General features: G+C 36.1%; 1 protein-coding gene across 3 annotated transcripts in view; it reads left to right on the top strand.

The window, feature by feature from the left end:
* The first annotated feature begins 15 nt into the window (after positions 1-15).
* Positions 16-27,219, top strand: part of LOC117332735 (serine/threonine-protein kinase 36-like) — a 41,654-nt gene continuing 14,450 nt past the window's right edge. The window contains exons 1-25 of one of the 3 annotated variants that reach the window (XM_033891758.1): positions 16-117; positions 1,014-1,135; positions 1,825-1,965; positions 3,802-3,879; positions 4,626-4,805; positions 5,470-5,537; positions 6,113-6,339; positions 7,321-7,481; positions 7,787-7,984; positions 8,581-8,604; positions 9,710-9,865; positions 10,678-10,898; positions 11,132-11,231; positions 11,650-11,747; positions 12,289-12,394; positions 12,701-12,851; positions 13,608-13,613; positions 16,184-16,314; positions 16,731-16,838; positions 17,219-17,317; positions 17,583-17,741; positions 18,152-18,262; positions 25,220-25,294; positions 25,684-25,911; positions 26,393-26,496. In XM_033891758.1, the coding sequence (XP_033747649.1) occupies positions 1,052-1,135; positions 1,825-1,965; positions 3,802-3,879; positions 4,626-4,805; positions 5,470-5,537; positions 6,113-6,339; positions 7,321-7,481; positions 7,787-7,984; positions 8,581-8,604; positions 9,710-9,865; positions 10,678-10,898; positions 11,132-11,231; positions 11,650-11,747; positions 12,289-12,394; positions 12,701-12,851; positions 13,608-13,613; positions 16,184-16,314; positions 16,731-16,838; positions 17,219-17,317; positions 17,583-17,741; positions 18,152-18,262; positions 25,220-25,294; positions 25,684-25,911; positions 26,393-26,496 (3,014 nt within the window). In that variant the 5' untranslated portion in view covers positions 16-117; positions 1,014-1,051. The remainder of the gene's footprint in view (positions 118-1,013; positions 1,136-1,824; positions 1,966-3,801; positions 3,880-4,625; positions 4,806-5,469; positions 5,538-6,112; positions 6,340-7,320; positions 7,482-7,786; positions 7,985-8,580; positions 8,605-9,709; positions 9,866-10,677; positions 10,899-11,131; positions 11,232-11,649; positions 11,748-12,288; positions 12,395-12,700; positions 12,852-13,607; positions 13,614-16,183; positions 16,315-16,730; positions 16,839-17,218; positions 17,318-17,582; positions 17,742-18,151; positions 18,263-25,219; positions 25,295-25,683; positions 25,912-26,392; positions 26,497-27,219) is intronic. The other 2 variants (XM_033891759.1, XM_033891760.1) reach the window with 2 other exon arrangements.

Below are 27,219 nucleotides of genomic sequence, written 5' to 3'. Positions count from 1 at the left end.
CTTGCAATGAATGTCACGCACGCGCACTTGTTCAAAGTATGGCGGCGACTTCAAAGACGACGACGAAGTAAACAAATGAAAACATGGTTTGATATCTCGGTTTCTTTACAATTTAAGGTCCGTATAATACCGATAAGTTTATCACTTGCTACTTAAAATATGTTGTCTTTGCACACAGTTATACATTTTAAATGTTTTGACCTTTTCGATATACCTGTTGATTCAATATTCAAGCCCGTTCCTGCAGTCTGCTAAATCCTACTAACAGAACTACTAAATAATGCATGGGACCTTTTCATAACAGTGATAATATGTATCTATATAGATATATCTATATTGACAATTCGGTCTAGATCTATGGTCATTTATAAAGTTTAAGCCATGCCTAATTGCCAGTAATTAGTACTTAGCAAAGACATTATAATGTGACAAAGTATCACAGATACATTTGTACACTATAATATAATGTAAGCTACATTGATACCCGATCGCGAGTATTAAAAATATAAACTCCCCTTCATTTATCAGGTTAGGGAAAACCACCAACTTGCGTGAAATACACACATTCGCGTATTATACGCCAGTCGAACGATGGATTTGTTACTAAATATAGCCAAAATCGATTAAACATAAAATTCTAAAATGTGCCTAATTGATAGCCATTTAATTTTTTGACAAGGTAAATGATATTTTGCTAAGGTATGTTTATTGAAAGTGTTGTCCACATAGGAACTTTATATTGTTCTTTCAGAAGTATTGCATCAATTTTTGGTACTTTTCAATGAGTAGAAGCTTATATAATTACCATCTACCCAGACATGTACACATAGAAATAACCCATTTAAAATAATAAAAAACAAGATATTAAAAACAATATGTGTGTACATTAACTCTAAAATCCAGAGAATGTCCAAAACAGGAAAATCACAAAACATAGTTTATTTAATTCGGTGTCAGTGTCTTGATGTGCAGGTAGCCTAGGTCTACAAATGAAATTATCATTTTTATTTCAGAAGTTGATGATATAGAACATTGAGAAAATAGTTCCAGCATGGACAATTACCATGTCCTTGAAATCATCGGGGAAGGTTCATTTGGGAAGGTATACAAGGGAAGGAAAAAATACAAGGCGCAGGTTGGTTCATCTTTAATTCAGCATATATATACATTGAATGCTGTACTGGTGGTTTTGTCATTTGAGACTATGTTGAACACACACAGATGTCTAAATGTTTTTAAATTTCTGTAAAGTTAAAGTAGGCAGTGGATCACTTGCATTGAAATGTTTTTAAATATTGCTGGAGCTGCATATCTAAAGTACATGGAGCTCGAGATGGATTAATATAGAAGTTGTAAAATTAAACTTGTCTTGGAATCCAACTTGAGCATTGTTATTGCTGTATGTAATGAAGTACCTTGCAGAAATGAAATAATTTATGTTAAGATAAATGTTGGTGGCAAGCTTAAGTGGAATGAAAAAAAATATTGTCCTTTTTCCTGTATATGTTCTATTGCTGTGATCCATGCCAGGTGTACAGTTAGGAATGGGGGAGGGGGATCAATTTTTGATGAGTTGTTGAACCATTTTATTTTGATGACTTTATTTAGTAAATGTGATTATGATATTAAATGATTATAATTATGAGATCCATGTACAATGTATAAAAAAAAGTACATTTCATTTCATATACCAGGTAATATAAATAAAACAACTGGGTCAAATCTGTTACACCCCATCATAAGTACAGTTTATGGAGTAATACCTGTATGACCATTAAGTGTATCATTGTATTATGAATCACAGAACTATGAATGTGTCTTCAGGTGGTGGCATTAAAATTTATACCAAAAGTTGGCAAACCAGAAAAAGAGCTGAGAAATCTACGACGAGAAATAGACATTATGAGAGGGCTGCACCACACAAACATTATAGAGATGTTGGACAGCTTTGAAACAGATAAAGAGGTAAAAAAGCATAAAGAGTTTGTGTTTACTATGGGTACTACATGTATGTATTCAACCAGGGGACCATTTAGCTGCTAGCCTGTGACAAACTGATTTTACCTGAATCCAGTTGAATATTCGGTAAACTTGCCCATATAATATTTTAATACAGTCAAACCTGCTCTAACAACCCCCTGTATATAACGACTGCCTGTCTATAACGACTGGTTTTAAGATTCCCCGTGAGATTTTACTATATAACGACCCTCTGTATAGCGACTACCTGTCTAATGTGGCTAACGACCGGTGATTTCAGAACGGCGGTCGCTAATTTGTTTTCTATAGCGACCGATTTCTGTCAGCCATCTTCTGCTCTCGGCAGTCATCCCTCATAAAATCCCCGGAAAATTCAGACACATCGACCCTGGCTTGATTATACAAACAAAGGACCACCACAACCCTGGCCTGAGTATATAAACAAAAGACCCCTACCACCTGTTAGCCTATAATTACTGTAGCTGCCCTGGCCTGGGGCTCGGTAAGAGAGGAGTCGGGTCACCATGCGTGTCGGTATTACATTACAACTGTGTACAGGTGGCTTCATTTGACACGATCAGTTAATTTTGTGATTACAACTAGGATACATCACTTCAATAACAAACACTGGTCATATCTGTCAACAAGATTTACTCGCATGAAAGCCAATAATGCCTTTCTTAATCGTAGCTGTCGGTACTAGCGTTTGTACTGCCGCCATCTTTAATTAGTCAATACTAATAAAAAGTTGTAAACTGACACAAATATCCGGATTTCAATTTGGGTCAGAAAAAAAAAAAATTTGGTTTTAAGAAGTAAGACTATAACACAAAATAATTAGTAGTAACACAAATATAATTAATTTATTAATTATTGTGTATTCTTTTTCTTTATTTATGAAAGAAAGGGAGATAATTTGATAGATACATATAGCAATATTTCAGAACAAAATATTTTTAAAAAATTATCCATAAGACCATTTTGAGTTATATTCTGTGTTTGGGTCCACAAATCATTAAATATTAAACCCTTCAGATTTATAAAGTTTATGCATTTATTTAACTTCTGACTGGTCTTCTGAATTCCCTGTTCAATGACAATTTATTTATGGTAGGTTTAAGTAAATTGGTTGGTGCAATAATTTTGACCTGTCTATAAAGGCAACCTGTCTATAGTGACCGTTTTTCTGCCTCCCCTTGGGCGGTCGCTATAGACAGGTTTGACTGTATGTGTATTGCAATATAGATCAGGTGGTTGGGTGGCACAGTGATAAAACAGTTGCCATCCACCTAGACAGCAGGGATTGATTCCCTGTTCGAATGTGAAAAGGTACTGTATGGGAGCTGATCACCTGTCCAACCACCTAGATTTTCTCTGGTCACTCTGGTTTCCATCCAAACTTATTTTGCAATAGCTGTAAAATAAAGTTGAGGTTTACGCATGTCACTCTTGGAAAGATATTGTGATAATTTAAAAATAGAATTTCACACTATACACATAGTTTATAACTTTTACACTATAAAGTAAGAGTTATCCAATTTCATATATTAGAATTTATGCTGTTAAAAGCCATTTGTCAGAAGTATTTTGCGATATCAATGTCTATTATTGCAGGAGTAACTTAACTGTTTTCCTTATTTTCATTTATACAAAAACTAAACACTGTCAGTGTCATGGATGGGATATCTTGAGTTTGTGTCTTGCCCACAGAGCTGTTTTAGTCTGTTAGCTTTAACTTTTAATATTGTATTGAAATGATAGTGAAATGCACAACAATTTAATTTGCTTTTTATTAACTCTACAAAAACATCTATTGAATAGGTAGTTGTAGTAACAGACTATGCGGAAGGAGAACTGTTCCAGATTTTAGAGGATGATGGAAATCTTCCTGAAGAACAAGTAAGTAATAATGCATGTTTATTAAGTGCTGGTCCTGTGTAAATGTAGTATGGGGAAAATATAGAAATAATGAAGTGTAAAAATCAATGAAATCGTACGTCTATCTAGTGACAAAATCCATAACATGAGGGCTTTTCCAGCAAAACATCTAACAGGACTCCTGGTTGGGTTATAAGGGGTACCACTTTTAGAATTCATTTAATAAATTACATAGAAGTAATAGGAAGGCAATTCTCAATCCAACAATGGATAGAAGTGATTTATTATGGAGTCTTGGGGTCAGGTAGTTATTTTAATGGAATAGCCCTGAGGGGAAATATGAACAAAAGACAAATTTAAAGAGAGAAGCTTAAAGTTAAAAACAAAAATAAGAACTGGGCCTGGTGGTATACATCTAATCGTACTCATGCTCAAATACACATGTTGTGCTCAGACTCAAATAATTTTGATGGTAAATCTTGTATCATAATTTAAATCTTTTCAGTGATTTTAAGGAATTTCGGAAAGACCTCAAGTGAGATATTATTTTCAATGTTGAAGTGTTTCTTTTAAATGGCTTTTTCATGATTTAAGTTTTTTTTTTTTTTAAAGAAAGTTGGGTCTAACACAGATTTCATGCTTGAGCCTGAGGATAGTTACACGAATACAGGCCAAGGTGTTCATGATAAAAAAACATAATGTTAACCTGTCCAAAAAATTCCCTGTTGCATTCTTTTCACAGAAATTTCTGAAAATGTATTTCCCAGGTCATGATGATAGCGTGTCAGCTGGTGTCCGCCCTGTACTACCTTCACTCACATCGCATCCTTCATCGTGACATGAAGCCACAGAATATTCTCCTTGGCAAGGGTGGGATTATAAAACTATGTGACTTTGGATTTGCTCGTGCCATGAGCTTCAACACACTAGTACTCACGTCTATTAAGGTAAGGACACATACTGCACAGGTATTGGTGATGTTAACCAAAACTGATACAACTGTAATTATTGTTCATATTAATTCATTCTTTTGTTTACTATTTTGGAATATTTTATTGTGCAGATATTGGGTAAGATGGATCAGACCTACTTCATCATTGTTTGATATTTTATTCAACTGAATTTAGAAGAAACTGAAAATTTTGTACTCAATTGCTGACACCGGTATTGAATTTGTATGAACTTTAACAATTATAAAAATTCTATTTTATATCCCCCCCTCTCTGGATCCACTCCCATCAGCCCTGAAACACGTTGACCTCTGAATTTCTATGAGCCCACAAAGTGTCTTTAAGTTTGAAATAGGATACCTTAATTATGCTGATAACCTGAAATTATCTCCCTTCTAAAAATTATGCTTGATCACTGAGGGACTACAGCATGACCCAAATTGGCACTTGTACTTTTGCAAATTAATTCCAACAACAGGTACAGAGAATTTTTAAACAAAGCTTTTTAATTAAAATGGACAATTTTTTCTCTTTTATGCCTTTTTACTTTGAATCTTATCAAAGGAGATGTTTTTTTTCTGGACTTTAGATACTCACTCTTTGTTGTGAAGACATTTTAATTAAGCTTTCCATTATTCTTATGACACACATGATATTACAGGGTACACCTTTATACATGTCACCTGAACTGGTTGAAGAAAAACCATATGACCACACAGCAGATCTCTGGTAAGTTCTCAGTAAGGGTAGGCAATTATAACTGCTTGTTGATCATTATAGATAATAAATATAAGTTTCCCATTATATATAAAATATTGTATGTACATCTGGGATCCTTTTCTAACCCACATCAGGGCCTTTTTTAGAACTTTTTGGGAACTAATAATGGGGTCCCTTCCTGACTGAATTTTTTTTTTATAAAGTCATATTCTAAAGATTTGAAGTAAACAATCATGTTTATATTATTATAAGAACATTTCTTTAACAATTCACCAAATTTTTCTTTGCAACATGATAAAAAAGTAATGTACACAAGACAAAAATCTTTTATCTTGAACAAAGAAATAGCCCTGAAAATGATTTGGTGTGCTTTACGTACATATAGTGTTACATTCACACATACATCCAGTAAATTAAGGGTCTCATTAAATTACAAATGGCCTATAGCTACATATTGGTCGTGGATTAAGTGTCCATCCCCAAATCTTCATATCGATCAATGAAAGTGATACATTGAGTTTTCCTTTCTATATATAATCTATAGTACATAAAATCATATCTGCATTATTTTCCTTTGTTTCCAGGGCATTGGGTTGTATCTTGTATGAGCTGTTTACGGGAACACCACCGTTTTACACGAACAGTATCTTCCAGTTGGTCAGTCTCATCATCAAAGATCCGGTCAAGTGGCCAAAGAATATGACACCAGTTTTCAAGGACTTCCTGCAGGGTCTGCTCACCAAAAATCCCAAAGTGAGGCTGTCCTGGCCTGACCTGCTGCATCACCCCTTCGTGGCTGATGGTGTTAATGGTAAATAGGTCGACAGAAGGAAACTAGAGAAATGTAGTTAGATCATACCGTATCTGAGGGTGTTAATGGTAAATAGGTCGACAGAAGGAAACTAGAGAAATGTAGTTAGATCATAGCGTATCTGAGGGTGGTAATGGTAAATAGGTCGACAGAAGGAAACTGGAGAAATGTAGTTAGATCATACCGTATCTGAGGGTGTTAATGGTAAATAGGTCGACAGAAGGAAACTGGAGAAATGTAGTTAGATCATACCGTATCTGAGGGTGTTAATGGTAAATAGGTTGACAGAAGGAAACTGGAGAAATGTAGTTAGATCATAGCGTATCTGAGGGTGTTAATGGTAAATAGGTTGACAGAAGAAAACTGGAGAAATGTAGTTAGATCATAGCGTATCTGAGGGTGTTAATGGTAAATAGGTTGACAGAAGGAAACTGGAGAAATGTAGTTAGATCATACCGTATCTGAGGGTGTTAATGGTAAATAGGTCGACAGAAGGAAACTGGAGAAATGTAGTTAGATCATAGCGTATCTGAGGGTGTTAATGGTAAATAGGTTGACAGAAGGAAACTGGAGAAATAAAGATAGATCATACAGTATCTGACAGAGTTGAAACAAATTTTTTGAAATTGTATAACTCCCTTTGGAAGACAAAACAAGTTTAGATGACTTTTATTGTATTTCAATTGTGCTAAAAAATGTTGTTTCATTTTTCTTCAATAAGCCCAAGTCCCATTTTGAGTCAACAGCTATGTGTGACTCCTTGGAGATATTCTGTTGTGAAATTTTTATTTGTACAGATTTGTGACAAATTTCATCACTTTCATCAAAGATAATTGAATATCATTTCATTTCAATTTGAAATGGTGTCAATATTAATTTGGGCTAAATGTCATTTTAATGGGTTGGACCGAAAATTCTAGTCCTTGGAAAACAGAAATTATTTTCTACCTAGTAAATGGATGTAAACCAAATGCCTTACAGTACGAGAGGAAGACATCAACTTGCCAAGCCCCTTCACACAGCCCCTCACCGCCTCTATGCAGATCATGAAAGAGAAACAGGCCAAGGAGAAAGCACATCCACCAGGCACATCCAAAATACTAGCCAAGGCCAAGCGTAAGGCTATGGAGGAGGAGAAAAAGGTAAGACATTTGATTGTATCAAATATTCAATTTGGTACATACATCTTACTCAGATCTCGTGGACTTCATCCAGTGAACTAACTAGATCAAAAATGTGTACATAGTGATTTGGACACACTCAAAATATATTGTATAGCGACTGCTTTTAAAAAAATTAGTGGATAGAGGAATGACAATACTTGTCTAGCCGGGTACTACATTGGTAGGGGATCGCCTTTCAACACGCAATTATCTGACCGGACATAAAAAAGTATGGAGCTGTGAAAATATTACATTTCACAAAAAAACAAAAATTCTCTTCACAGAAAGGAACAAGAGAGATCCCAGGTGCAGAAAAGTACAATAACAATGGGAAGGAGGCTTGGGGTGATAAACCCAAAAAGAATGGGGAGGCGGAGGAGAAACCAGAACAGCCAGCCACTGGGAATGGGGCTAAGACTGCCCCAACAGAGGGTGAACGGCCACCCTCGGATACAGCTTGGGTCAATACAGGGACGAGTAAGGTGAGGAAGTGTCTTTGCTTTATATCTGGCTTCTGAGATTTGTCTTTGTGAACTTACAGCATGACAAATTTTTAAGATATCTAAGGAAGAAGATATATACATACTTGTTTGATGCAATTCAATAACTTGTGCCCCATATCCTTGTTTTATCACAACAGAATATGTTTGAACTAAAAAATGTTAATGTTTGATGGTGATTGGATTAAGCTACTAGTAAAAGTAATGATACGCTTTTGTTATAATTCTTTAATAAATAAAAGTATTACTAATAAAACTGAATATATTCATACATGTATTTGTTTTTAATATTTTTTGTTTTCCAAATATAATGTTAACTTGATGTTTTATGTTGATTTGCAATGTACAGATATTTAAAGGCTTTCTGTAAGTGTCACATTAATTTACAATGTGTTACATTTGATCTGTCATGTGTTCTGCTTTTGTCATACATACAAGTACATATATCTTGTTGGGGACAATTATAGTATTTTGATTCTTTGTTTTAAATGCATGACCACTGTGCTTAACTTTAATACAATGTTTTTGTTTTGCTGTGTTGCTAACAGAAATTGCTTTCTTATTTTTGATTTCATCAGCGAGATGAAGGTCTTGAGATTGAGGTAAGACTTTTTTGGCATTCTGGTTAGACCAATATACATGCTTTTATAAATCATTCGTATCATAGACATTTCAATTATGTTGTTTTATGCTTGAGTTAACAAAATATAGATATGTCATATATCTAAAAAACAAAAACAAAAATGGTAAAATATGCACTTTTAACATATCTGTTGCTGCTATTTCTCAGAAAGTACTGCATGAACATCATTCTGAAATTGTATATATGGTTCCCCTTGGTCCCTAGTTGTGCATATTAAATTGTCAGACTAATTGAGAACAAAATGGCTGACATGCGCACTTGACTACAGTAAAAAAAAAACTTGTGTATAGCCATTTTCAGATTAATTTTATTGACAATAAATCTAGTGGTATATATATATGTGAACTCCAGCTCACTTTATTTTTATTATCAAATGATTAAGAATAGATAAGAGAATAAAAAGGAGAAAAGATCAGCCTATCTTAGGGAACAATACATATCATTAATTGTTAGCTCTCTGTACCCTATCTTCTGTGATCTTCTGTGATCACTGTGGCCCTTCATCTACAGTACACAACTTTGTGAATAGTCATGTGCCCAACTCTATGTAGAGTTATAGCCCTTGGTTCACACTTCACCACTTGTAGAGTTATGGCCCTTTATCTAACAGAAGCTTTCTAGCTTGTCTCTTCCAAAGTTTGTAATGTAAAATGCATTCTACAATGACTTAAGGTTGGTAATGCCACATGATGAAACAAGGTCTTGTGGACACTGTATACCAGAGTTAAAGCCCTTTAATCTTTTTTTTTCCTTTTTGTAAATTAGATAGGAGTCCATAGTTTACTAAGAGTCATTAACCCTCTTTCATATAATTACTTAAGGTTGGTAGTGCCACATGATGAAACAAAGTCTTGTGGACCACTGTATACCAGAGTTATAGCCCTTTAATATATATTTTTTTTTCCATTTTGTAAATTAGGTCGGAGCCCATAGTTTACTAAGAGTCATTTAGTACCCTCTTTTATAATACTAAACAATTTGATTCAAAATGAACATGATATATTTTGGAATTGAAACAAGAAAACAGCTAATTGTTAAAAAATAATAAATATTGATGCTTGTAGAACCTAAGTCCAACACCAAGGACTGATCGGATAAGTAAGGACTATGAGAAGGAGTACCCTAGTATAGAGATTGAAGGGAGGCGTACTGTGAGACGCAGTCCAGACAGCAAGAAGGAAAAACGCAAGAACATTGAGAAAGTCAAGCTAGAAGGGGAGGTGAGTGAAAAACTATATCTCAGATTTTCTATGTTTCATCCATCTCATTTTCACGATTCTTCATAAATTTGTTGATCAAATTAGACAATTTGTGTATAATGATTTTAGAAACTGGTTTAGTCTACCTAGCTATGTTCAGAATTATTGAAAGTGCCATTTTGTTTGTATAGAAAACTTGACATACCCACTGTTGTTGGTAAGATTTAATGTAAGGGGTCTCTTTAGCAGAAGTAGGATGCACTGAATGATGGGGCCTGTTCATTTTTGTGGACAAACCGGTTCGTCGGTTTATTGACGGACCTGCAAATGTTAATACAGGCCTTGGAAGTCTTTTTCAAGGCTCATCTGAAAACCATTTAACATCACCAGGTCCGTCTTTATTTCATAAATGAACAACATCAGTCCAACTGGTCCAACTGTTTGAACTGCAAAAACGAAATGGCCCTGTACTATGTATTAACGGAAGATGGATCCATTGATGGCAAAAGGAAATTAGTCCTGTAAAATGTTGTACGTCAATATTTGATGAAAAAGACTTCAAATAAGGATAATAAAATTACTGTCCTTAAAAAAACAAAGAAAACAAAAATATATGAAACATAAATTTGTTTGTCATTAGGATGTATGAAACAACATGGACAATGAAATAGATTTTGTTGTCAACTGGAAAAATTAGGGTAAATCTGATTGGAGATATTGCCATTTCACATGATATGTCAAACATGTGACTGACCAGAAAATTGTGAGTACATGTACTTCTAATTTACGATCATTGCTGCTTTACACAAAATGTTGAACTTGTGGCTGTCTAGGATGTGGACAGTGATGACGAGTGGCAGGGTCTAATTGATGCCACAGACCAGGAGGGAGATCCAGATGTGGCCATGAAACTCCTCAAGGACCAGAAATTCCACGGGAAGCTCAAGACAAGGATTGGAAACAGCTCTAGTCAGGTCTTGGATGGCATGCTTGAGGGTGCAGCCAGACTCCGGACTGTCCTTCGTGTGGTCACTAACTTAGTGACAATTAAGTGGTCAGTATTAGTAGTAGCTTTTTAAATATGATTGGTAGTGAATAATTTGAAAAAAAAAATTCAAGGACATCAAAATAAAATATTTTGAATTTTGATTTCCCTTTTCAAATAATTATCTTTTTGGGGCAAAAAATTCTAAGCAAGAAAAAGTTTAGAATCTTAAAAATGACAAATATATATTTATTATTTACATGCACAAAATTATGTTAAACCTCTGACTTTGTTTTTGATAGTGAGGTAAAAGTTATTCTGGACTTTCTCAAGGCCTTGTCCATTCCAAAACAAGTCTTGCAGCTGATTACAGAAATCCTGGAAAAGTCCAAAGTGAAACAGGTATGAGGAGCAAATCTTTATCTGTTCAAGTCACAATTAGAAAAGAATATATTCAATCTATCAAACATGAAGAAGTTTGTGAAAATCTTGAGAACCATTTTATACCATAGTATCATAACATCAAGTTCTACACCTGATCACTTCCTGGTGGTCCTTTGACGACGATAATGGGTAAAGGTGACCTTTGACGCTGTCTGCACAGAACACATATTGTTGCATACAAGTGGGAGCATTCATGTCTTAAAAACTTTTTCTTGTCTCTTTTGATATTTTTACATTTTGAAGTTTTAGATTTCCATAATGCACAAAATAAGTAATTAAAACACTATTCATGTTAAAAAAATCACAAAAAACATCGTTTTTTTTATAAAAAAAATGTACAAGGATAAAAGAAATATTTCTGTTCTTTCACCAACAGCAACCCTGGTGTCAGCAGATTCTGATGGACCTCGTGATAGCCCTGAACGCCTACTTCGCCAGTGAGATCAGCTGGTGTGATAAACTAGAGAAGGAAGTGTGAGTGTGTAAGAGCGACTTCGATCTGCAAACAGAGTGACTATAAGGCCACAGAAGGATTGAACTTGCCTTGTGACTTAATTTGTAGAGAAACAAGAAGTTATGACAAACATGTATATGGATAACTCTAGACAACTTATTAGCAAAATATATGGCTGGTATGATCATTAAAATGCGGGGGGGGGGGTTGCTTACATAGAACGAAAGGCTATTCCTGGAACCAGTAAAACACATGTAGCTTACCATGCATGGGGATGGCCCCAGGTTTGTTGTCAGACAGGGACAAGAAGTCATTTGATTCAAACAGCACCATTGTGATATACATGTAATAAGACACATTTTCTCAAGCACCCACCAAGCATAGAATTTCCTAAGTTCTCCTTTAGGATATTATAATGATAATATCCATTTTGGGATATCTCATGTAAAAATTTGTAAAGAGAAGACTAAGTGTAACTTTAATGTTACTGTTACGACATTATTTTTTCTGGTTTGTTGCCAAAAAAGACTGTTGTACTTACAAACTGATTTCCTTGGATAGGGTTCAGGAATACTATGACGCAATGCTACAGTTTATGTCCCTGTTTCCCAAGTTGGTGTGTTTACCTGCGGATGAGGATTTAAGACTGAGGGAGCAAGCGGTTCTGGTATGGTTTTCGTTTTCATGTTCAGTATGATAATAATATAAAAATTTAAACAAATTTTAAGTTCTAAATTATAGATAATCCTATCTTTGGTGCATAAACCAGCAAATATTCAAGACTATTTTTGCAATGCTCATGTCTTGTTGGGACAATTTTGTGCATGTATGTTAACGACATATTTATAATATACTGCTCAACTAAGAATGCTTCATCATATTTCGTGAACACTTCATCATACTTCACTATTTTTTTTGGGGGGGGTGTTAATATTTAGATGATTGATGATTGAGTTGTTAATTCCATTGACAGTGTGGAATGTTTACATGTGAGGTGATGGAGAGAAACAAGTTACACCTAGCCAACCAGTACTTCTCACAGTTAGCCAGTAAACATACTGCAGCCATAGACGCTCTACTGGAATGTACCAAACCAGACCCTCAGATACTGAAAAAACTGACAGGTAAAACTAGTTATTGTTAAGGAGACTCTGCCTGATAGTCCATATATCAGAAATTTGAATAAAAAATTCTATGAAAATATACAAATGTCTGAGAAACAAAAGTATGTCTAGTAGCTCTGCTTGACTCATCTAAATGAAAAGAACATTTTAAATTTAAACATATTGGATCACTTTAAAACAATGGTGAAAATTAAAAAGAATTTATAGCTTTATTTATAGCATATTATTAAAGAAAATTAATTCTAGGCAACTTTTATTAATATTGTCAGTGAGGAAGTTTCTAGTGAGTAAAATAAGGTGTCTGGAATTTTTTTACTGATAATTTAAAAATGCTTTTTATTCAATCACTTGAAAATAGGGATGTGTTCCTGTATGTGTTCAACTTTGACAAGACTATTGCTGTAGGTTATATATGATTAGAAGATTACATGAATACTGTGTTAAATAATTGGAAATAAAAATTCAGCTGTGACAGTAAAAATGAATTATACTCCATTGAACCTTGGATACTAAGGATGTTGCGAAGTTTTCTGATGACCCTACCGACTTCCACATAACAAGGTCTGACTGTAATTGTATTTATAAACAGCTGTAAATGAGTGTACTTGAGTGTCTGTGCTGTATTTTGGATGCAAACAGGATATTTCTGATTGATACAGTAAACACTAAAAATAGTACAAAAAGTCCTTGACCTTTTGACATGATTGATTAATTAGTAATTTTTTGTGTCACTGAAACAATTCCATTTATTTTCAGGCGCAAGTATGTTTCCTCTCAGCATCTTTAGGTGATCTTGAATCTATTTACTTGCTTTGAAATTTCCCTGCTATACATCAGCTAAATGTATATCGGTGACATGGAAACCTTTTCACATTCTTGCAGATGACTTTCACACCCAAATTGTGCTACAAACATGCATGTATTAGGGTATAGTGATAGTAGTCATCGAAGTAAATAACAAATATGTAGGCTGGGGTGGTCATTGTGTTCAGGCAATTTTCAATTTTAATCAATAATACATCACTTGAAAGCAATTATTAGTTCAAAATCAGATGTTAAAATCTGATCGATTATTTGAGAACTTCTTTCTCATGATGAGTTCTGAAAAACAGTACTGTGATCTGTAGAAATTTCAGACTGGTAGAATTAAGAGGCAAGTTACAAGCTAAATTATAAATAAGTATTTGATGAAAGTGGAATTATAAAATCAATAAAATAGCAAGTAAAATGTTTATGTGACATTGATCTACAAATAACATTAATTTATCAGTAATTTCGTAATTATTGAAAAATTAACGTTTATTATTAATAAGTAATAATTGATTATGAATTTATAATTCCCTATTAGATTCTGATCACTAGTTTGTGACCTGGCTAATTGACTTTGGTGCTGGGACACCAAGCACATTTTCTAAAAGTCTTCATCATTTCTGCAGTTTTTGCATATCAAGCTATCTACCACCAGTGCAGTGACCACTTTGATAACTGTTGTTTTATCACTTCAAATCTTTCATACAGTCGTACTTTCCACACCTAGACCTTTATTTTCTCCATGGTGTACCACTTTCTAAAAATAGCTCAAGATTTTCTGGTATTTCTGATTGTTTGTGGCCTTGATTTAGCCATTGTCCCGAGTTACCTGGTTAATACCTCTATATGGGTGGTCAGGTGGCAGAGTGGTAACACACTTGCCTTTCACCTAGGCGGCCGGGGTTCGATTCCCCGATTGGACGTGAAAAGGTATGGGGTCACCTGCCCGACCACATGGGTTTTCTCCAGGGTACTCCTATTTCCTCCCACAATAAGACCCCTTGCCCACTGCCATACAGGCCAACAGGAGTGATTAATACTATAAGTTGATATATAACTTGTTTTGCAATTGTTGTAAAATAAATATAGTTTACTCTACATGGGTACTTGCATGAAAGTATGCTGGAGATTTAATGGAGTGTGGGAGTATTCTAGTGAGACTGTTCTTTGAGTGCCACCTGACTTGAAATCACAGCACAGATACTTTCAACCCAGCCATTTCACTCACCATTTGGGTAACCAGTTATATTCATTTGTGTGTGTGTGTTGGGGGTTGGGTGGATGGGTTGAGGGGTGGAAGGAGGGGGGGGGGGGCATGATTGGTTTGGTTTATTTTGTTAACGTCCTATTAACAGCTAAGGTCATCTAAGGACGGCCTCCCGTGCGTGCGACATGCATGCGTGTGGTGAGTGCGTTTTGGGAGGCTGCAGTATGTTCATGTTAAGTCTCCTTGTGATAGGCCGGAACATTTGCCGATTTATAGTGCTACCTCACTGAAGCATACTGCCGAAGACACCCAGCAGCACACCCCACCCGGTTGTAATATACTGACAACGGGCGAACTAGTCGTCCCACTCCAAATATGCCGAGCGCTAAGCAGGAGTACTAACTACCATTTTTAAAGACTCTGGTATGTCTCGGCTAGGGGACAGAATCCAAAGCCTTCCTCACAGCGGCGAACGCTCAACTAAAGGCCAAAAGTGGGGCATTGTCAAGGGAGATATTAGGAAGAAGAAAGTTGTTAAGAAAGAAGAAAAAAGATAAGATCCCAAATTTACTCGCCTCTTACGATCATGCAATGGGGGCAGCAGATACAATTCTTATGCCCTACCTGCAGGGCCTATGATGCTGTTTGTGATTCTTTGCTATGGAACCACAACCATCTACTCAAATTGTATGTCATGAATGTCTCTAGAGTTTGCTAGGCCACTCAACCCAATCTACTTATAAATATGTCATCAACAATGCTTTTCATCCATGTTAGCTGTCATCCACAATGCTTTTCATCCATGTTAGCTGCAGAATGGCTTTAATTAATGTTTATTTAGACTGAAGATTACAATATACATGTAATATAGGTGCATGATGTCTTATACTTAAATTTATATGAATTATTAGTAGTTAAAGCTATGTATTGGTGATTTCTATAATTTAAGATTGTGTTCATCATTTAGTACAAATATGATGTACATGCATTTGTGGGGAGAAAATATTCAGTGGAATCATTTTTCCAAAAGATCAGTTGTCACTTGCATTGGTTGACATGTGAAACAAAAAAAGCTTGCATGTGATACTAGCCACAAACCTATATACAAGACTATATTGTAAATGTGGGGTAGAGAAGAAAATAAGTAATCCATTAGCTTACAGTTCCAGTTTTGTCTGATTTAAGTTGGAAATGTTTTATTATATATTAATAATAGAAGAAATCTGTTATAGTTTCATGACATTGTATACATTTTTCAGGGTGTTATTAAACTTTAAACATTGAATATTACTTTGACTGATATATTTGTATTCAGATCTGGCGGAGGGTAACGGCGGAGCTGCCGCAGAGAGGATGGACACTCTGATACAGATAGCAGTGACCACTTTGTCAGTCATGGTCACTCTGCCCCTAACTCCTGATGAAGGAGCAGATGGCCGGAGAAAGGTACTTCATACTATCATCAAAAAGTGTGTGTCTTGTCGACATTGGCATATACGCCAGCCTCTGCATCATTGTTAAGAAATTGCATTTAGCAAAGTTTCTCAGAAAATGCAATTAGCGATTTAATTTGTCATATACATTATTGTAATAATTGCAGGGTAATTAAAAAAAGATCATAAGATTTAGTTCTCAGATCATGATCCTGACAAAAAAAAGAACTTTTGGATTACTCTCAGACTGAAAAATAAGTGTTTTTATTTTTGTGGATATCTGAAATTTACAAAGAATTTGGTACTCACATTGAATTTCATAAAATTGCTAAACTATTATACTGACAGCATATTTATTTGATTATTTTTTTTCATTCATAATGTAATATATAGGGGAAAAACATAGCAAATGTCAAACATTAATTACAGGTAGCTCATTACCTGGGCGACAAGTTGGCATCCAAGGGTACAGAACAGCTAACTGATGAGTTCTTATTATTGGCGCGACACCCAGCCCACTGTACAAATGTCTTAAAGGTAGGTGGAATGACTTAATAATGAAATTATACCAATTTAAACTTCAAGGCTTGTTTTAATATGAATTAAATTCTTTATTTGGATCTGAGAATGAAAAACCGTAAGCTTGTTTTAGAATTCATATTCAACCATCCGGAAAAAAGTGCAATGTTGATTTTGTCTGTTGTCCAATATCCTTGAGTGCTTTGTCCGACAGATTTTGTCTGTTGTCCAATTTCCTTAACCTTGTATTTTGTCTGACAGATTTTGTCTGTTGTGCAATTTCCTTAACCTTGTATTTTGTCTGACAGGATTTGTCTGTTGTCCAATATCCTTGTGTATTTTGTTTGACAGATTTGATCTGTTGTCCAATTTCTTTAACCTTGTATTTTGTCCGACAGGTAATCTATGCATGCTCACAAGTATCGTCAGTGTTTTGTTCCTACATCTCTAACCAGATAAAACACATGGATTCCCTGATGGGCGTTCTCATGGGCAAGGTAAGTCTCCTAGAATCCTTAACCAGTCTTCTATCTATTGTTTTCTGTATAGGTAAATATCTTTATTAACTAAATAATAGTCCCAATATCTATTGTTTTCTGTATGGGTATTTATGTTCATTAACTAAATGATAGTCCCAAACAATTTCATTTTTTGTCTAATTAAAATAGGCTCAGACCAGACTTTTGATCAACGTTAATACATTTAAACATTTTGATTTCCTGGTAAAGTTTAAGGAAAGGAATGTTTGACATTTTGTAACAGGTGGAAGTACAGGACATGGAAATAAACTCTGTGATAGAGATGATTCTACACGTATTCAGTACCATTGTGATACAGCTACAGACGATGCCCCAAGTATTGTCGGAGTCGGCCTCGGTCATGGTGTCCATCTTCCTCGAGTCTACCATAGCTAGTCATACTGTAAGTGCCAACATTGTAGTCAACAGGTTTTTGAATCAAAACACAAATGAAAAAAAATTATAAAAATTACAAGGAAAGCCTGTATTTTTTGTGATTAGGGGCCTGGTCGTTTATGCGGACAAACCGGTTCGTCATTTTTTAAATGTAATATTTCAAACATATATCTTGACGGACCTGCAAATGTTAATACAGGCCTTGGAAGTCTTTGTCAAGGCTCGTCTGAAAACCATTTAAAATCACCAGGTCCGTCTTTATTTCATAAATGAACAACACTGGTCCAAGTGGTCTAACTGTTTGGACCGCAAAAATGAAAAAGGCCTAGATGAGAAATGATCCAGACTGTGTGGAAAAAATATTGTGTAGTGAAGATGTCGGTATGTATTTAAAAGACTGGATTTGTTGTATTGTAGGCGGCAGCAGCTCTGTTGTTCAGTCAGATGGTGTACTGCGGTATCTCGGTAGAGGTACAACCAGAGGAAATGTTACAAGCCTGTTTGTCTGTCTTCACAGACCTACAACAGGTATGTACAGGTATCTGATGTTACAGTAAAGCTGTCCGATCTAAAGAGTTGTGTGGGGTCCAAAATACAAAACATGAAGTCAAACAAAATATAGCAGCGATGATATATGTCGTGAGTCTAGTTTTGAGACAATTTACAGAAGGGTGCTGCATATTTTAACTGCTGTTATGCTGATATGATATTTTATTACAAGTAAGTTTATTACGAGGGGAGCCCCTGGCATGAGCTCAGATCTTCATTGAACATTTGGATATTGAGTATTCTGAAAACTGTTTTTTTCCTTTGTATAGAGAATAAGGGGATGTACCATATAAGAAGTCTGAATTTTCTATTTTCGAGAAGATTGAAGGCACATTTCAGTTGACTTTCCTGTATGCTTTTGTTTTTACACAAAATAAACTTACATGCTCTTAATGTGTTTTTTATTCACAAACTTACTTTGTTTAAATTTGGGTTTTTTTGTTATTTGTTTTCTATCACAATTGACACTAGGTTGATTAGAAGACTTAATTTTGAATTATTGAAAAATGAACGTAATTTGTCATTGAAAATCTTATAAGGTGTAACATTATGATGTTTCATATAATAAATATGATTAGATTTATGAAAAACGTGAATAAAAATGTGATTTGTTTAAGTTATGAGATGACTGCCCAGTAATAAAGGATGTAAATTTTAATCAAATAGAGACAAAAACTGTTCGTATTAAATATGTTTTATTTTTCATCAATTCATAGACATCACACTGTTATTCCCAGGTAACACAAATACACCCTTATATCTCTGTTCTTGTCTGTCATTATCTGTCTTGTATTCCTGGTCTTCACTGTTAAATACAAGAATTATCTTTTATGTGAGGATTTTGTAACACAACAAATGAATTTTCATACCTGATATTTCGATGACGTGTACGGTGTATACCCTTCATCAGACATATGACCAGGCTAGCATGCGTACATAAAGTTATAAAACGTGTAGATTGATGTCAATTTCGGCTATACTGTTATATTACAACACTATGCTGTAGTATATATTAGAATAAACGTCGAAATTTATGTGAGGGAGAAATTTACTTGAGGGGGAAATTTAGGCTAATTACGCGGATCCCTTTTGATCGCGAAAATTTTCCTCACGTGCATTATTTTGATATTGATTGGAATATATAAGAACTACAAACAAAGGTGAGTCAATCACGAAAATTACCCCCACGCGCATATTTTACGCATCGAAATCGCGAAATTAACCACCAGTGACTGCTACTCTTTACCTAATACCTGGTCATATATGTGCTACAGAAAAGTCACATATACCACATACAAACATTTTTTTTGTTGTGTGTCAAAATTCTTGCATAAGCCATATTTTTGAACCTGAAGAAAATCTTTAGATACAAAGATTATCAATTTAAATCCAATTTGAAATCACATACTGCATATTTTTTAATCAGAATCTTCAATCGAATAGCTAGAGAAAGCTAGTAGGTCACTGTTTTTTATCCCATTGTGTGATTATAAATTAAAGATTTATTAATGTTAATGTTAAAAACAAAATTCTGTCTTTATTCTGAATAAAGGTCATTATACCCCCGCAACAAAGTTGCTATGACTATGGCAACTGGTCACTATAAACAGGTTTTCCTATAAGAACCATAACTTTAAGTTTGTCCAGACAACTCCTCCTAAACCGAAGGGCCGATTTCAATGAAACTTCACACAAATATAGAGGACCATGTGTAGATGTGCATGCCACTTTCTTTTTTTCAAAATTATGGTTGCTATGGCAACTGGTCACTATAAACAGGTTTTCTGATAAGAACCATAACTTTAAGTTTGTTGCTATGGCAACTGGTCACTATATTACTGGGTTATCTTAGTTAGCCTCTAATTAACAGTTCCAATTTACCATTGACTCGTGCAGATTGCGGGGGTATTAGTCAGCCATCCTGGCGACAGTTCTAGTTATGATAAATGAAGTCAAATTAACATGAACACAATATTGATTTACATAATTGGAAATCAACGCAACAATTACACCAGATGCTCTAGAACGGTCACCTTCTAAATTGACAACACCCACCATGAAAATCTAGGTCAAATCCAGTAATGTAACATTATCAAAATGAGAATTAGGGTAGAGACAACGGAAATACCAGCCATATCAATGAGTATTAAACACATCTAGAAAAGAATTAAAAATTAAAATATTGTTTTGTTATTATTAGGTCCCCTACCAATGAAACCGGAAAGTTTTACTCTCTTGTACGTCACAGGTTCACAGGTGCTTTGGGTAATTATATATCATAGATGTGTACTATCATATATTAGCCTTGTATTATTACATAAATTCTATTTTATATAGCAATACGATGCTCATATAGTACACATATACAATATATAATTTCTTACCACAAACACCTGTCTTGTACATAGACTTTGTATGTACGTATGTTTGTTAGCACTGTAGCGGCTTCATTCCTTGATGGGGTTTTGATCAGACTTCACACACAATTATATAGGACCATAACAACTCAAATAGTTTTAGGGTTGTTATGTCAAGTTCAAGGTCTTCGTTACTATTCTTAGCATGGGCCGTTATGGGACATATTGCTTTAGTAACTAACACAGTATGCTTGTTAGCTCACCTGGTCCGAAGGACCAAGGTGAGCTTATGCCATACCGTTGCGTCCATCGTCCGTCCATCCGTCTGTCTGTTGTCCGTTCGTCCGTCAACAATTGACTTCTTCTTCATAACCACACATCAGAATTTGACCAAATTTGGTCAGAATCATTCCTATGGGTAGGGGACTCAAAATTGTACAAATGATGGGGCTGACCCCCTGGGGGCCTCTGGGGGGGGGCCAAAAGGGGTAATTTTTGCACTATTGATATAAACGACTTCTTCTCTGAAACCAAGCAATGGCAATCACTCATATTTGCCTGGTAGTATCACTATGGGGTGGGGATTCAAAATTGTACAAATGATGGGGCTGACCCCCCAGGGGCCTGAGAGGCGGGGCCAAATGTGGTCAATCTGGCTATATTGATATAAACGACTTCTTCTCTGAAACCAAGCAATGGCTTTCGCTCATATTTGCCTGGTAGCATCACTATAGGGTGGGGATTCAAAATTGTACAAATGATGGGGCTGACCCCCCAAGGGCCTGAGGGGCGAGGCCAAATGTGGTCAATCTAGCTATATTGATATAAACAACTTCTTCTCTGAAACCAAGCAATGGCTATCGCTCATATTTGCCTGGTAGCATCACTATGGGGTTGGAATTCAAAATTGTACAAATGATGGGACTGACCCCCCCAGGGGCCTGAGGGGCGGGGCCAAATGTGGTCAATCAGGCTATATTCATATAATTGACTTCTTCTCTGGAACCAAACAATGGATATCTCTCATATTTTACTGGTAGCATCACCTTGGGGTAGGAATTTGAAATTGTACAAATGACGGGGCTGACCCCCTGGGGTCTGAGGGGCGGGGCCAAAAGGGGTCAGTTTTACAGAATTGATATAAACGACTTCTGCTCTGAAACTAAGCAATGGATATCACTCATATTTGGCTGGTAGCATCCCTATGGGGTGGGGATTCAAAATTGTACAAATGGTGAGGCTGACTTCCAAGGGGTCTGAGGGGCGGGGCCAAAAGGAGTCAATTTGGCTCTCTTAATTTAAACGACTTCTTCTTTGAAACCAAGCGATGGATATTGCTCATATTTGCCTGGTAGCATCACTATGGGGTGGGGATTAAAAATTGTACAAATGATGGAGCTGACCCCCCAGGGGCCTGAGGGGCAGGGCCAAATGTGGTCAATTTGGCTGAATTGATATGAACAACTTCTTCTCTGAAACTAAGCAAGGGATATCACTCATATTTGCCTGGTAGCATCCTTTTGGGTAGGGATTCAAAATTTTATAAAGGAAGGAACTTACCCCCACTCCCCCCGGGGTGCAGAGGGCGGGGGTCAAAAGGGGTCAATTGGTTTAAACAACTTCTTTGCTGAAACTGAGCAATGGATATCACTCACATTTGTGTGGTAGCATCCCTATGGGGTTGTACCAAAAGTTAATTTTATTTCATGGATGAATGCATTTTTTGACATAAAATCCTCACGTACCCATATAAAATGCCTATGATATATTGACATAGCAATACCAGTGACAAATATACTTAATCATCATTCTTGTTTCATATCTCATGAAATCCAGGTGAGAGATACAGGCCCTATGGGCCTCTTGTTATATATAGGTGCTGTGTTGTGTGTTTCCAAGAGAATAAGTGTTGCGCCACTGATTTGAATTGGGCTATATGTGCATGTTGGTTATGAAATTCCAGTCTATGCATACTGTTGTATGAATATATCCTCCGTCATTCAATATAAAGTGTTGCATTGACGTGTGTGTTTCGTGTTGTATCTCAAAAAGTCCATGTCGTAACCCAGTTGAACTTTAGATCCTGGTTTTAATTGAATAATCTTATTCCAAGCATCACTTACGATGTAGTGTTTCTCCATATATATGACTGTAGAACCCTGTAGTATTGTATTATAAACATTTCATTGGTAATCTACAGAAATACATGCTTGTCTATAGTATGGCTATGATTTTATGGTAGGGTAACAAGTAACTTAGAAGAAAAGAGGTTTTTTGACCACACACAATTCATGACATTGTGTAGTGCACTGAGCCTTAGAAACCAAATTTAACATAAATTTGTTAGGTCATCTGACCCAAAGGGTCAGGATGACCTATAGCCATCGTGCTTCGTCCGTCGTCCGCTGTGCGCCGTCCGTAAACTTTTTCTTTCAAAACGCTACTCCTCCTTAACGCTTGGGTGGATTACTTCCAAATTTGGTTTGAAGCATCATCGGGGGAGGGCAATCATATTTTATATAAATGAGGCTGGTCTGACCCCTGGGGCCAGAGGGGCGGGGCCCCAAAAAGGGAACTTAGGTGAATATTTGCTATAAAATCCTACTCCTCCTTTACCCTTAAGTGGATTACAACTAAATTTGGTGTGAAACATCATTGGGGGAGGGCGGTCATATTTTATATAAATGAAGTTGGTGTGACCCCTGGGGCCTGAGGGGCGGGGCCCCAAAAGGGGAACTTTGATGAAATTTTGCTATAAAATCCTACTCCTCCTAACCCTTTAGTGGATTTCAACCAGATATGTTGTGAAACATCATTTGGGGAGGGCGGTCATATTTTATATAAATGAGGCTAGTGTGACCCCTGGGGCCAGAGGTGCGGGGCCCCAAAAGGGCAACTTTGATGAAATTTTGCTTTAAAATACTACTCCTCCAAAACCCAAAAGTAGATTATTACAAAATTTGGTGTGTAACATCGTTGGAGGAGGACAATCATATTTTATATAAACGAGACTGGTCTGACCCCTGGGGCCAGAGGGGCGGGGCCCCAAAAAGGGAACTTTGATGAAATTTTGCTATAAAATCCTACTCCTCCTTTACCCTTTGGTGGATTTCAACCAGATATGGTGTGAAACATCATTGGGGGAGGGTGGTCTTATTTTATATAAATGAGGCTGGTGTGGCCCCGTGGGCCAGAGGGGCGGGGCCCCAAAAGGGGAACTTTGATGAAATTTTGCTATAAAATCCTACTCCTCCTTAACCCTTTGGTGGATTTCAACAAGATATGGTGTGAAACATCATTGGGGGTGGGTGGTCATATTTTATATAAATTAGGATGGTGTGGCCCCTGGGGCCAGAAGGCGGGGCCCCAAAATTGGAACTTTGATGAAATTTTGCTATAAAATCCTACTCCTCCTTAACCCTTTGGTGGATTCATTTGGCGAGGGCGATCATATTTTATATAAATGAGGCTGGTGTGGCCCCTAGGGCCAGAGGGGCGGGGCCCCAAAAGCGGAACTTTGATGAAATTTTGCTTTAAAATACTACTCCTCCTAACCCTCATAGTGAATTATTTCCAAATTTGGTGTGAAACATAATTGGAGGAGGACAATCATATTTTATATAAATGAGGCTGGTCTGACCCCTAGGGCCAGAGGGGTGGGGCCCCAAAAGGGGAACTTTGGTGAATTTTTGCTATAAATCCTACTTCTCTCTAACCCTTGGGTGGATTAATACGAAATATGGTGTGAAACATCCTTTGGGAAGGGTGGTCATATTTTATATAAACGAGGCTAGTGTGACCCCTGGGGCCTGAGGGGCAGGGCCCCAAAAGGGGAACTTTGGTGAATATTTGCTGTTAAATCCTAATCCTCCCTAACCTTTTGGTGGATTACATCCTAATTTGATGTGAAACATAAGGTGACAGCAATCATATTTTTTAATGAGACAGGTCTGACCCCTGGGGAAAAAAAGATGGGGCAAAAGGAGCGCTTAGGTTAAACATTTCTTAAAAATGCAATTCCTCCTTAATGCCTTAATTGATTACAACCATATTTAGTAAGAAAAAAATTGGGGAAAGGCAATCCTAATTAATATAAATGAGTCTTGTCTGACCCATTGGGACAGAGGGGCATGCCCCAAAAATGGGAACTTGGCTAAAATTTTGCTTTATGATGCTGCTCTTCCTGGACAAGCTAAATGGATAAAAACCAAATTTGATCTAAAACATAACTGGCTGCGATAAATAATTTATGGTAATAATGCTGGATTGAGGGGTGTGTCCCTGCTGTAAGTGTAAGTGTTTGTCAGATGACCGTTAAGGCCCATGGGCCTCTTGTTAAATATTTGAGCTGAAAAACCCTCTTATTCTGAATCAGTCAACATCATACAAGCCTACTAAAGTTATCAAATTTAAATTGATTTCATCTTTTTAAATTTTTTAATCTTCAACTAAATTATATATCTGAAGAAAAAATGAAATATTTCAAATTGAATGGAAATAATTATAATCAATATTTTCTGGTCACATGATGGAATTTAGTTACGGATTATGAAATGCTTTAATTTGAACCTCATTACAGATCTGTGTGCGATGTCCATTTGACTATGGTGTACTGGACGGACTTCTACTGCTTCTATGTGAAATGCTGGCCCAGGTAATGAATTCTTGTTACTTTGTCAGTTATTCTCCAAACATTCATACAATTATTCCTCCGTCAATATCACCACATTCAGAATGCTAAATAGATATGGAGAAGTTGCTTTTGTGATGCTGGCGGGCAACTATGAAAGATGTTTTTAAGGGAAAATTAAGTGATTTAAAGAAAAGTGTAAATTTCTAATGTTGAAAGTAGACCGAGATGAAATGACTTTCCTTTAACTGTAAATTATCTGTTAATAAGTTTAAACTGTATCTTATATTATGAACTATGTAGCAATGCCAAAATTAATAGCGTTACATAAATAAATAGATAAATAAATAATGAGGGTTCAAAAAAGGTACTGGTTACTTATATCAATTTGTCTCCTTATTACTTGATTGTAGGCAGAGGGCCCTGTAGCCCAGATGTATATAGACACAGGTATATGGGGGACGCTGTGGCACAGAGTAGCCCAGGCCTTACAGGTGACGAACCCAGAAACAGACACCCCCATCCACGACATTGAAGAGGAGGGGGGACCAGTGTCCGGCTTCCATCCCCCTGACTGGACCCTTGTGTCACCACAGGGTCTGATGGCCGTCCTTCAGATGTCAGTCACTGTCTTCACCAAGGTATCGACATTGTATATGTGTTATAGGTCGGGGCCGCGGTGGCCGAGTGGTTAAGGTGTCCCGACACTCTAACACTTGCCCTCCACCTCTGGGTTGCAAGTTCGAAACCTACGTGGGGCAGTTGCCAGGTACTGACCGTAGGCCGGTGGTTTTTCTCCGGGTACTCCGGCTTTCCTCCACCTCCAAAACCTGGCACGTCCTTAAATGACCCTGGCTGTTAATAGGACGTTAAACAAAAACAAACCAAATGTTATAGGTCACAAAATGTATTAATAGAGTTATGGCCCTTTATTATTTTCTTGTCAAAATTTGAATGCAGCTTTGTTATTTTTACTTTTCTTTTTATTTTCTTTGCTTCTTAATTCTTATGTTACGTATTAAAAAGAATGATGAAGTTTATAATTGATCTTTTGAATGTTTATTAGATAAAGATTATTTACTTATTGCAGTAGATTTTACATATTTTTAATCTGTGTTTCAGGAAACAAACCAGTGTATCCCGAACCTTGCTGTACCAGACAGTATCATTCTACTGACGATTGCACATCTTCTTAATAAAGACTTCCTCGCTGCTATAGTTACCAGGTAAACACTTTATCCTCCCTTATTTCCACATTTCATTCGGTTAGTATTTCCTGTTACCATTGAGAACATTCTCTTCACTTCAGAGATTGTTATTTTGTTTACAGTTTTGATAGAGATTGTATTTTGTTTACAGTTTTGATAGAGATTGTATTTTGTTTACAGTTTTGATAGAGATTGTATTTTGTTTACAGTTTTGATAGAGAGTGTATTTTGTTTACAGTTTTGATACAGAGATTGTATTTTGTTTACAGTTTTGATACAGAGATTGTATTTTGTTTACAGTTTTGATAGAGATTGTATTTTGTTAACAGTTTTGACACAGAGAGTGTATTTTGTTTACAGTTTTGATACAGAGAGTGTATTTTGTTAACAGTTTTGATACAGAGAGGGTATTTTGTTTACAGTTTTGACACAGAGAGTGTATTTTGTTTACAGTTTTGATACAGAGAGTGTATTTTGTTTACAGTTTTGATACAGAGATTGTATTTTGTTTACAGTTTTGATAGAGAGTGTATTTTGTTTACAGTTTTGATACAGAGATTGTATTTTGTTTACAGTTTTGATAGAGAGTGTATTTTGTTTACAGTTTTGATAGAGAGTGTATTTTGTTTACAGTTTTGATACAGAGATTGTATTTTGTTTACAGTTTTGATAGAGAGTGTATTTTGTTTACAGTTTTGATAGAGATTGTATTTTATTTACAGTTTTGATACAGAGATTGTA

Source organism: Pecten maximus, chromosome 8 (assembly GCF_902652985.1).
Source record: "Pecten maximus chromosome 8, xPecMax1.1, whole genome shotgun sequence".
Lineage (NCBI taxonomy): Eukaryota > Metazoa > Mollusca > Bivalvia > Pectinida > Pectinidae > Pecten > Pecten maximus.
This window is presented reverse-complemented; position numbering and strand designations above follow the sequence as displayed.